The sequence below is a fragment of the Pterocles gutturalis genome, unplaced genomic scaffold (genome assembly GCF_000699245.1).
Source record: "Pterocles gutturalis isolate BGI_N339 unplaced genomic scaffold, ASM69924v1 scaffold16203, whole genome shotgun sequence".
NCBI lineage: Eukaryota > Metazoa > Chordata > Aves > Pterocliformes > Pteroclidae > Pterocles > Pterocles gutturalis.
The window spans coordinates 20,001-32,334 of NW_010123332.1; the positions used below are offsets into that span (position 1 = coordinate 20,001).

Sequence of the window (12,334 nt, forward strand, 5' to 3'; positions counted from 1 at the left end):
GTAATTTTTCAGGTAGTAGCCGTGCTTCAGAAGTGCATCGGTCAACTAAGATCTGTATGCAATCAAACTTGTAATAGTTGAAAGGAATTACCTGAAGCAAATATAAACAAACACTGTGCTTGAATCTATAGCTCAGTGTTTCTTTCAGATGTCAGGATACAAATGAGTACATATTACCACGTTCATGAATAATATATCTGTGTGTGGGACCCTATATAGTAGTTAAATGGAAATGCACTGTGGAATTAAGTGAATTGCATTGGTCAAAATAGGTTCTTGAGGACCCTGAATATTTTCAAGATTCACAGCTTAACCAGTACTGAAACAGCAGTTCTGTCCCAGAAGATGGAAGAGCAGCAAACTGATTAAGTTGCTGTGACCAAGAAACGTGAAGCCCTTGTAAATTTTAGCATAAGAAATAGACCGATTATTTGTCCAGATATTCTGTCTTTGCAGTTAGCGATTTTAAAAATATTTAAACCAAAAGTGATAGTTTAAATGAAAACTCTTGCTTTTTTTGTTGTTGCAGAGGCAAAAGGCAGCTCAAGCTAAGCCTCTATCCAGTATTATTTCCATTCTCTTTTTTTGTTTGGAGCTGCTCGGAGATGTTTGTAAGACTGTTATCCTCTAAAAATCCTCCACTGGATTTACTTGGAAAATTCCCTGACAATGTGGTTAGTTTTGAAACGTAAACTAAATTATAATTTCAATTCCGATCTCTTGATACGTTTAGCTTGTTACTTGAAGGAGTACTGCCATCAGTCCTGAAGGCGTTTTTTTATTACCTTTGTATACTGCAAAATATCATGTGTCAGATTTCATAGATCGTTTCTAGTGTTTCTGGATTTTAATAATTTTCTTTTTGCTGTGCTAACGCATGCTCTGTAAATTTCTCTGTTGTATCTTGACTTGCTGTTCTGTGATTTCCTCTGCTCCGCAGCACCAGGAGGTAGGGCTACTAGTCTTGGCGGTCATGAGAAAAGAGACTTGTTTCCCCCTTCTGGGAAAACTGCCAGAAATATATTCTAAGAACTTTGATCAACAGTCTTAAAACATTGGGCTAATTCTTGCTTCATTTTCAGTGCACGAGAAGCAAAAAGGTCAAATGTGGTTTGAACTGCGTGTCAGTTAAGGCAGATGTGTAATGACTGGGTACTTGATGAAAGTCATGAAGTCCAGCCTTTCACTGTTAACTATGAAATTTCTATAATGGTCTTTTCATTAAGAATACAGAGGCGTTATAGCATGTGTACTCTTAGCAGTATTTCAGAAGTCAGTATGTATAGCTGCATTCTCCCATTAGGTTTCCTAATTTGACAAGAGATTTTTTCCAGCTAATGGAGAAGACATCGTGCTCCCCATATATGGGTGATAGTTTCTAGCAGAAAAGCTTTCTTGTTCAACCATTTAATAAATTTCTAAGGATAGCCTTGGTGGTTGTCACGAAATAGGGTTAAAGAGTTGTGGCTCTCCCAAATGGCTTTACCTGATGAGTGCTCTGATTGGCTTAAAATATCCAACGTATGCTGTTGGTTTTCCATTGAGTGTTAGTGCCTAGCGCATGTCAGGAGGGGCTGTGTTCTGGGTCTGTAAACTGCCATGCGAAGGCTTGATGTATGTAGAAGGCTGTAATCTGAATGGAAAGTGAGATGAGGTTAACTTTTAAGGGAAAGCAATTCCTAAGCATACGATGAAGTATTACTGGGAGTTCAGAAGGCTTGTGGCAGTGCTGAGCGTTTGCTGTAGCCGTTTTAAGCTTGCATAGTTGACATCTAAAGCTGTTCCATTTGGACAGAAGACCATCTTAATCGTTACTGTGCTTCTGTGACCTTCCCTAGGATTTCCTATAAATAGTTTTGTTAAATATAGTCACAACACTTTATTTCACTATCAAATTTGTTTTCATAGATGTATTTTGGTGAGAAATTATTGCTTTTCAGAGGAGCTCTTGTGGGTCTGCTCTATGATGGTGGTTCTTGCTTTTAATTTCAGTCACGTTTTCTTCTACTCAGATTAAAATACTGCCTTTTTTTCTGATACCTCATTAGTGGAAGCTCCCCATGGACAAAACAGGAGAAAAGCTTCTTTCTGTCATGAGGGAGAGGCTCTATTCTCTGTTTTAGACCTGTGCATGGATACTGCTTTCCACATTTCCACAGTGAGGCAGCATCTCTAAATGCTGTTCTTTGTGTTAAATAATGTAACTCAGATCTGGACTTCCTTCTAGTTTTCCATTTTCTGCCCTTTCTCATCTCACATCTTTAACTGCTACATTCCTTCCTCTCTGATCTTGCAAGTCATGTCAGTTCTACCCTTCCCTTGTTTTGTTTTCCTGGCTGGGCCAGGTGTATAGCTGTTCTCTCTATGTGTATTCAGTCAGTGGTTCCCTGTGTTTGTCTCTACCTTCAGGCTCTGATGTGGCTGAGAATTCTGTTATTCTCTCTTTAAGAGTTACTGGATCTCAGGCCTTTATTTGTTCCGAAGGATTGCCAGTTTGGAGTTATTATGAAGCTTTCCAACAAGAATGTTTATTTCTGCTGTTCAAATGTAATTTGGCTGAAATATGTACAATATTGATAAATGTTATATTGATGTGTACAGAATGTATATTTGTGGAGCTCCATGTGAGCAGAAGCAAGTGGCACAAAGATGCTGTGGGAGGAAGGACAAGCAGATGGTGACAGAAATCACTCTTTCTGAATTTGTAGTTGCTGCAGAGTTGAGATGACATGAAGAAGTAGTATTCTTGATTTGGTTTCCAGTAGGATATGTAGCAGAGTGAAAACTGTTTAATTTGCAGTTTCTTTGTAGTAATTTAGCCAGCAGAATACACAGTTTAGTTTGCTGGGTCTTTTCTTCTCATTGTACCCTTTGCGTTTCATTTCCCATGTGTGGTTTGCCGCCTTGTAATTAAGGAAGTGGTATTTATAGTAATTAGGTTCTCTCTTTTTTTTCTGTGGAACTATGTTTCTGAGATGCTGTTGAAATATTACCTAAATAAAACCAGAATTAAAAAAAAAAATCTTCACTACTTTCATTAATGTCTAAACTACACTTTGAGTCAAAGAAACATCAGGAGAGATCAGCCACAGGTAAACTATGAACATAGCAGTGTAAGTCTGAAGATCTTCTAGATAAGTTTTTCCTAACATGTTAAATCTGTGGTCCAAACGATACTGACGTGATGCCTAAGGAAGAAGCAGTACAGCTCTACCACTGCCACCCTGAGGAACCCTTGCAACAGAGCTGTCAGCACCCTGAGGTATGGTGGGGCAAGGAGCGCTCCCGTGGTCACTTTCGAGGGGGCTGCTGCTAGAGACTGGAGTAAATGCACACAGAACGTCCTTCAAGGGCAAAAGAGTTGTAAATACCTCAAGTCAGTGACTGTAAGGCTGTATGAGCTCACTTGATGAGCTATTTGTTAAGTAAACCTTATCAACTCAGAATTTAAAATAGTATGGGAAACTGCATCTTTCAACACGATTCCAGATTCATTCCATTTCTGCCTTACATTGTTCCACCTTTCCTTCCCTTTCTTTCCAACACTGGAGACCCCTGTGTTAGAGATTCAGATAATGAATCCTTTTATCTCGCACTTACATTCATTATTCATTGTGCATTGTCAGTGGATTGCTACTTCAGGCCTGAATTAGAGATAATTAATCTTAGGAAAGCACTGGTAATTTCACACTTTATGAAGCACTATTGTCTCAGCACAGCAGTGCTGTGGTGGCAAAATGCTCATTGTTGCTATGCAGTATCAGATCTCCTAATATTGATCTGCCTTCAGGTCTTTATTTTGCGTTCCTGCCTAGGTTTACGTCACAGCACTCACACTTTGTTTTGCTTTGGAAATATTTTTGGTAGTTTTATACAGAATTTCAAACAGAAAGAGGTTAAATTGTCATTTAAATGGTGAGGTTAGAAAGACCTTTATCCTTTTCAATACTGAAAAGGAAAACTGGGCAAAGTGATGGACTTCAGAGCAAGAGGAATCCCGTAGATTACCAAGGTGGCACGTTACTTCAGATGATGAGTTAAGTGGGTAGCTGGTGATTGATCAGATACAGTGCACACTTGGAAGCTAAGGCCTGATGTTTTCCAGCTGGTGGTTAAATGTTTCTAACCCTTCTTGCTAAGCACACAGCCTTCTTTGGAGTTCTAGTTGCATGTGTGAGCATGTATGTAAGAACTTTGGCAGTTGATTTCATGTTTTTGTTTAGTTTGCACGTTTTCATAGCCAAGAGTTCCTGCTGTGTGTCTTACAATCACTTAAAAACTCTTCTAAAAATATTGATATCTCCTGACAGTACTTACAACTGGTATTTCTAGAATGCTGAAAGAATAAAATTATAGTCTACACCCCCATGAAGGTACTGGAGAAGCGATTCAGTTCCAAGTTGCCAGAGGTCCGTAGTTGCATAACACGCAGAGGGCAGTGTTTTGGAACAGGTATCAGTGTGTGCTTGTCCTTCTGCTCTTCCTTTTATGCTGCTGATTGCAGTGGGAGATGAAAAACGGAGCTCAGAATGGACTTTTTGTTTCACTTAGTGTTCTTGCTAAGTGGTAAGAAAAATTGTGAAGGGTTTTTAAAATGCTCAAGTCTCTTCAGCTGTATTTACCTAATTGTTTTCAGGAATTTCACAGTAATTGCTAACTAAGGTATAGTGCTTACTCTTTGTGAAAACTGGCACATCATAAAAGTGTTTAATACAAGTTTTGCTTATTATTGGGTTTTCCACGGCAAAACAAACATAATTCCTTTGTAGAAAGGTTAATCTTATAGTCCTTGAAAACAGAAATCGGGGAAAAATAATTAAAATTTTAAATAAGGGTGTATTACACTGTGCAATTTGTGCAGACTGGAGAAACACATCTCCAACCTGAATTACCCTGTGATCCTGACCTTGTAAGTGGAGTCAAGAATTAGACTTTATTGTTAGTCTAATTAATGCCCTAGCAGTCTAATTAAAATGCAGCAGTTTTTATTGTTAGCCGGTTACAGTGATGCTAACACTTTTAGTCTAATTACTGCCAGTTTCCAATAATCGATGTACACAAGCTTCTTCACATGGACCCCCTTCAGGCTCACCCTTCCCGGGTTCGGAGCTGTGCTGACCTTTCAGGTTGGCTTGCTGGTAGCCGAAGATGGAATTAGGCTGCTTGCAAAGCTCTAAGCTGTTACAGTTGTGATGGAAGTACTGATGTCTCTTGGTAAACCACAGGCCAAGGACAGCTTCTCCGGCACGGTCATCTGGTCTGCAGCAGCTCCTGCAAAGCAGTCCTTCTGATCGCTGCCAGGTGCCGTGTGTAATTTTGACCTGCGCTTGAAAGGGTGTTCTTAAGCTCTTAGGATCTTTCATTGCAGCTTCTGTTTTTTCAGTGTAAGACATTCTTTGTTGTTGAGTCATCTTCTGGTGATGAAGCGTGGAGATTTTCTCATTGTGTTTACAGTAGCCTCCTTGTGAGCTGACATGGCTTATTACACGAGGGGCCTCTGATCTGAACTGCAGCCGTTTGGCAAAATGGAAAGATAATCTATTCAGAAAGAAAATCTCTGCAAGCTGTTTGAATCTGGTATGATAGGGAGAGGTCCTTCTGAGGCCGTGGAGTAGGTGATTGTTGTTGTTTTGGGTTGTGGGGTTTTCTTCCCAGTCTTGTTGTTGGAGAAGGTTAATACCTGTGAAACTGAAATCCTGGATTTCTGGGAAATGCTATTTATAGTCTTTTGGGGTTAGATCTGGACCAAAGTCTTAACAGAGAACCTCGAGAATGATACACAGTAAATCTTCAGATTGTCTGTCTTTGTAAGGGTCAAAAAAGACTCATTTTTTCCATCCTTATTTTATTCAGGTAATGTTTGTAATACTCAGTTTAGCTGAAGGTGTGAGAAATTTGCTACTCTGCTGTGTGAAGTGTAGCAAAAGTATAGGGAGTCACATTTATAAAACTTCTGTCTGTCCTTTTGTGAGAGCAGCTGCTTGATCTATTCTACTCCAGGCTGTTTAATAACAAATTGGAAGTACTGGGAATACCAGCCAGAATACACAAACAAAATTTTGTCTGTCTTTCTCATGCCTTGATCCTGTATCTTTCCTAGTCCTGAGTCTAGGGCTTTATTTTTGTCGTTTTGTTATTCCTCTATGAGAGATACTGATTTGCGTCCCTGCCAGAGACACAGCTTATAAAAAATTTGCTTGCAAAATTTGCACGTTTAGGTGTGTAGAGGAACACTCCTGTTATAGGCAAGTTAATATGCCTCTAGGTATACTGGAACGGTCATTAACAAGCGCAAACTGCCCTGTTTTTCCCCCCAATGAAACACTTTTGGTTTTGAATCTTAAAATTGAGCTTTGGGTTATTTCTCCAAATTAGACAAGTAGAATTTTCAGTCTAAAATTCTGTCTGCAGCTTTGATTAGGTTCTCCAGTGTGTCTGGAGTTCTCTATGTCTCGTGCCTGTATAATTTAAAAGGAACATTCTTATCTCCCTGTTATCTAGAACTTAGCAAAATTGTGAAGCTTCAAGATGTGCCCCTATACCTGTCCCCTTTTTCCCCTGCTCCCTGGTACACACTTTCATTGATCATTTTTGGGAGGGGGGGTATAAAATTTTCCATTTGCCAGTCTCTTAGGCAATTATGATCTCATGCCTTCCCCGTACTTCCTCAGTAAATGTGCTGTCTCTCACATTTAGAACTTTCCTGTGCATTTCCTAGGAAAATCTTTAGTCCTTCATGACTGTACCAAATACTAGGGCTTTCGTCTATTGTCAAACCGATGAAAGAGAAGTGTTGTGTTATTCAGAGTTGAGATCTATAGCAGATAGATTTAATCTCCTTCACTAAGTTCCTAACCTTCATTCAAAAACTGTATTTTCTATCCTTTCCATCTGTTATTTACTTCTTAATACTTGTACCTGTAATTTCATGTATAGTACTATTTTCTTCTACTACATTGGAAATGGCTTTATTTCTCAATGTTAACATTCCTTTCATGTGACTTATGCTGCTGTGTTTCTGTTAAATCTCCCACGGTCTTTTCCTTGAATAGTTGTTTCTAGCTCAGTCTGTTTATTTCCCATCATCCTGGTGTTAATATACAAGTAGTTGTGAGATGGTTTATTCCCTTTCTTTCTTGGTAGGTAGTTTTGTTTTCTTCTTTCTTTCTTCCTTCCCCTTTTCTTCTATCTACAAGCCTGACATTTCAGTTCTTGACTTACAGTTGTCCTTTTGTCAAAAAGTGAATCTTGTTTCTACTCCAGGCTGTGCTCCATGGATGAAGTCTCTAGACTTCTCCTTTCAGGTGATTAAAGGAATGACGAACTTATTGTGCACAGTGGCATAGTAAATTAAGATGAGGTTTAGCAGATCATATATAAACTTCCTGATCTGTTTGAACCTCTCTGGGGAGAGTGAAAGGAGGTGTGAGATTCACATGGACAGCTGGTTTAAGAGATGACCTCTTTGTGGACATACCATACTCAAAGTGCTGTTAATCCTTATTTTTGTTTCTGGGGTTGGTGGCAAGATATGAAATGGAAGTTGTTAGCTCTGCAGCTTTTGGTCATTTTGAGCTGATGGAAGCAGGTACCAGTGATCTTCACAACATATAATGCATCTTTTCCTGCAGACTAGAAAGAAATTATGTGCATTGAAAGGATGTAACGGAAAAGGTAATCTCATAAATGTTGTGGTAATTACTAAAACTCACAGTCCATCTCTATTCTTCTGGATAGCTCAAAATGTAATAGGCAGACCAGACAGAAGTTGATGAGTGTGGGTTTTTCTTAGTTTCTTTCTTTGTTTTTGGAAGGGCTCCTTGAAGGAGTAACACTTTGGTCATTTCTAAGGGCAGCAGTCAGTGGCAGTGTATGGAGATGCATATCTGAGAATGTGAAGTGAGAAGGGAACCCAAAGATTGTACAAAAAAAAAACGGGGGGGGGGGGGGAGTGAAAATAGACACTAGATTGAATATAGATGCATAGAATGTGGACAAGGACTCTAACAGCAGAAAAAAAATGGTCCAAACAAAAATTCAACTGAATGGAGAGTAACATGGTTAACTGGAGGAGGCAAAAATGAGATACATTGCAAAGTAATTTGGAGCAGATGGGAGGTGGGAAAAAATGAAGAGCAGAGATGTCTAGCTGTAAAAGACTGTAAAAGTCAAGCTGACAGATGAGGGCTTAGAAAAAAGTGCTCTAGTAAACAAATTACAGAACCCAAATCACTTCTTTGCTTGCTGAAGGGAAGGAAATGGGAGAGAAGGAATTGGAGGTGACAATGAAGTTTTGATCCTGAGAGAGTAAAAGCGTGTGCATTATTTAGAATAGAAGAGGAAGATGGTAGCAATAGACTAGGGAGAAAGGCATGCTCAGCACTAGAAAGAATCAGTGTGTGATAATGGTGCGGCAGGAATAGGAGAGGAACCTGACATACGGATTAGAACCAACTTGAAGGAAATGTGCTGAATTCTTGCTGTGTGTTTGAACAGATATGTAGAGGTGGCAATTAAGTCCTCAGAAAACTTGTACTTACGATGGACTTGTTTCCTACAAGGGGTCTGGAAGAGTCCATACAGCAGTTAATCAGTACATCAGAGTGTTAGTTCTTACTGCGATGTTGTCTTGCCATGAAATGCATAACTCGGGTTGCTTTAGGGATGCTATGAAAAAAATGATAATGATCACTCAGTTTGCTATATTTTTATCACTTAATAAAAATGTCTTGTCTCTTGTGCCTAGATATTTGATTTAATGGATGCCAAAGCCCGTGCTGACTGCATCAAAGAAATAGATCTTCTCAAGGTAAATTTGTTTAAAAAATGTGCAACCACCATTAAAGTATACTAAGTTTTTCATAGATGTACTTGAGGTGTCCACTGTTGTCTGTGTAGAGTTTTTATAAGCCTCACTTAAGGAATTTTGTGATCTTTATTGCTTTAAAAATTAACATCGAGAAGTAAATCCTGTAGAAAAATGAATAACTTTTCAAGTGAAGTTTCTTCTAAAACCATAGTATTGTAAATAACTGTGTCCTGTGTACAGTAAAATACTGATTTTAAAAATTGACTTTGCTATTTCAGGTAAGTTCAGTGTGCTATTGCATAGGTACATTGAAGCAAAATTCCTCTAAAACTGCAACTTCAGTCATCATGTTGATCCTAAAATGCCATCATATTCCTGCAAAATGTTTATCTGTAAATGCTTCTCATAAGCATATACTTTGTATGATACTGAAGCAGATTTTAAGGGTTGTTTCGTTTGCCTAAATAAGAATGTTTCATATGTCAGTCTTAAAGCGTAAGACATGCTTTAGGCTAAAATGTGCATTATTGTTCTGCTTTCATAGCAACTGAATCATCCAAATGTAATCAAATATTATGCCTCATTCATTGAAGACAATGAACTGAACATAGTGTTGGAATTAGCTGATGCTGGAGATCTCTCTAGAATGATAAAGGTAGGAATTAACTTTTTTAAAAAAATTAAAAGCTTGTAACATTCATCTTCTTTGGCTTTTCATTCTGCATGCTCATCACTGGGTGAAGTGGAGTGAAAATGTCAGGAACTGTGCAGAAAAGTGGAGTGTCTAGACTGACTTTTTTTTTTAAGTATGCCCAATATTGATGCTTATGTAAGTATTTTCAGCGTTGTTGCCCAGAATGTAAGTGCAGATGGGGACATAACTGGACTGCAATTATATTAATGCTGGGGAGAAGAAAAAAAAACCATAAAGAAAAGCACTGTCACCACCATTGACAACAATACATTTTGACAGCATTCCTGATTTTTGGCACAATTGTGTTTTGTATTCCAATATTCTGTTCTCTATAATAGGAGTGGAAGCAGAGGAGGGCTGGTGTCATAAAGAAGTTTCTTCTAGGTCTTGAATTTCAATTACTAACCACTTCAGCAAACAAAATAAAGATGAAAACGGAAATAACTACATCACTTTGTGGGTCTAGTTACATACTTCTTTATCTTGAGACTAACAAATATTCTGAAAATATATTTCATACTTGGTTGAAAACACATGCATTGAACTTACTAATATGTGGTTGTACGTTATGGGTTAGCTGCTTTCTTTTGTAGTTTTTAAATACCTGCTCTTTAGCTAACCAGAAAAATTTATCCAAGACCTGTTGTATGAACTTTGTATTCTGAAACTTATATTTACTTCTAACTAGCTTTTTTTTATCTTTGTTTGTCATCTGACAACTACTTCCCCTCTTTTCCTACCCTTTTTCCACTGGCTCTTGGCTTTAGTGTGTCCCTTTGGTGTACTTTCTTGTGTGTGCAATGACATTATTGTTGTCAGCACAGCGTAACTCTGGGAACAAATCGTGCCGGTCAATTAGCATTCACTCAGCAACAGCCGGGCACGGAACAGAGTTCTGTTGTTTTGCTTAAGACCTACATGAATAGAGGATGTTAATTTCTTCATTAATCACTTTCTTACTGATTTTTTTTTTTTGAGCTTTTGAAGAATATTCCTTTCTAGATTGATAATTGTGAGGTAGGACAGTCAAAATTTGATTCTAAACACGCTGACAGTGTTCTGTTAATGTTTATATCCAAATCTGATATTTTTTTCTTTCTCTCATGAATTAATAATTCTGTGGGCTTACATTTCATAAAACATAAAGGAAAGTTTGTCTTTTCTTTTGAATGTTCAGTTTTGACACAACAGTTATTAATATGAGTGCTCCATGACAGATTGCCTCATGGCATGTCTGGTCTTATGACCCACTGAAGCTTTTCCTTTTTCCTTTTTCCTTTTTCTTTTTTTTTTTTCTTTTATTTGAAATCCAATGTGAGAATAATGGCTTCTTCAGTGCAGTTGGCCTCATTACACCTTTTCCAAGTTGCTGGGTATTTCTTACAGGCTGGATCTTGGAGGCACTTTGTGATTGTCCTCTTAACACAGGGATCGTGTTTAATGTAGCAAACCCAGATTGCTGTTTGATGTTAATGACAGCCTATCAGGCTATTATTAAATATGTATGAGGTGTCACAGTGCACTCTGTCTTCATGCTGCTGGTGGAGGAAAAGATTTGGTAGATTACTTGGATGGTATGAGTTGAAATGTGGGGCACATCAGTTATATAGCATCTTCTTAAAAAAGTATTTGAAAAATTGCCCGAAAAATAAATGATATGTGGTGGTATGGAAACTTCCTAGCAGAGTGACTGCCTGTCACACTATTAAGGTAAATACCTCTGTTGTGTTATTAAACCACACAAACCATGCTTTGTTTTCCCGTGTTCTTGCTGGAATGCTGTTCTGAGTTTGTTAAGAGGATGTTGAGGCACCCCTGGAAGAGTGTTTGGGTACCAGGCTTGTTGTGTGATTTGCAGGAAGGATCAAACATGTTTTTGACATTGTAAATGACCACAGCTTGAATGGCGCCGAAACTAATATGAGGGAAAACTACTTCACTAGTTTACTTGTGTATTTGTTATGACATTATTGGCACATCAGAGAATACTCGCAAAGCTGCTGTGCCTCGCAGTGCACCTTAATGAATTCTTTAGTTCTTCCCTTAATGAACCACATCCTCGCTGCCCAGCTTTCATACAATCCCTCTTGTTACCTGTGAATAATACTCTCTTTGTCCCCATTGAGTAGACAACTGAAGAAAATAACTTGGTGCATTCATACAGATTCTAATAGGATTCATGGAATCTGCTGTATGTAAAAAAACAAGGGCAGCTGTGCACTGGCAGTTGCAAATTGCATAATGAAATCAGAGGTATCTCATGTTCTCTCTGTGTGTCTATGTATGTACATGCACAGATTTAATCCACTTTACCTTAGTTTTTTTGTTTTAATTATCTTTGTCACAGGAACATGTCTCAGTATGGCCTCCATCCTCAAAAACTGGAGGATCCAAAATTGAGGATTTCTTCTCTTACAGCTTTTAATGGCCTGGTAGAACTCGTGGATGTGGCGTGTCAGTAATATTAAGAGACAAACATCGTCAGTGAGGGGGAAGTACTTGCTTTTGACTAAGAGCTGGTTTTGCACTGGAATATATGCAGCACTGTGTAACCCATGTGTAGGGATGGTGAAAGAAGGACAAATCCTTGATTTTCTGTGTCTGTGAATTAGGCTGTTGGATACTATTACATCAAAGGTTGTACAAGCAAATACTTAGTAACTGCTGTGCGAGTTCCCAGTTGCTCGTGGTCTGTTGTTTGTCAGTGTCTGTGGTCTCCACTATGGAGTGTGGTGATAGTACATAGCTACCAGGGTTCATGAGAACTCCTGTTTGTTACCTTGTAATGCCACCTCCTTTTGTAATACAAAACTAAGTTGTAAAGCAGGTTT

The 12,334-nt window shown here is 38.4% G+C and overlaps 1 protein-coding gene across 1 annotated transcript in view; it reads left to right on the plus strand.

The window, feature by feature from the left end:
* LOC104464986 (serine/threonine-protein kinase Nek7-like) overlaps positions 1 to 9,464 on the plus strand; it is a gene marked incomplete at its 3' end in the record, with an annotated part of 27,814 nt that extends 18,350 nt beyond the window's left edge. The window contains 2 exon segments of the mRNA XM_010077870.1: positions 8,747 to 8,809; positions 9,354 to 9,464. Coding sequence (XP_010076172.1) covers positions 8,747 to 8,809; positions 9,354 to 9,464 — 174 coding nt within the window.
* Positions 9,465 to 12,334: the final 2,870 nt, after the last annotated feature.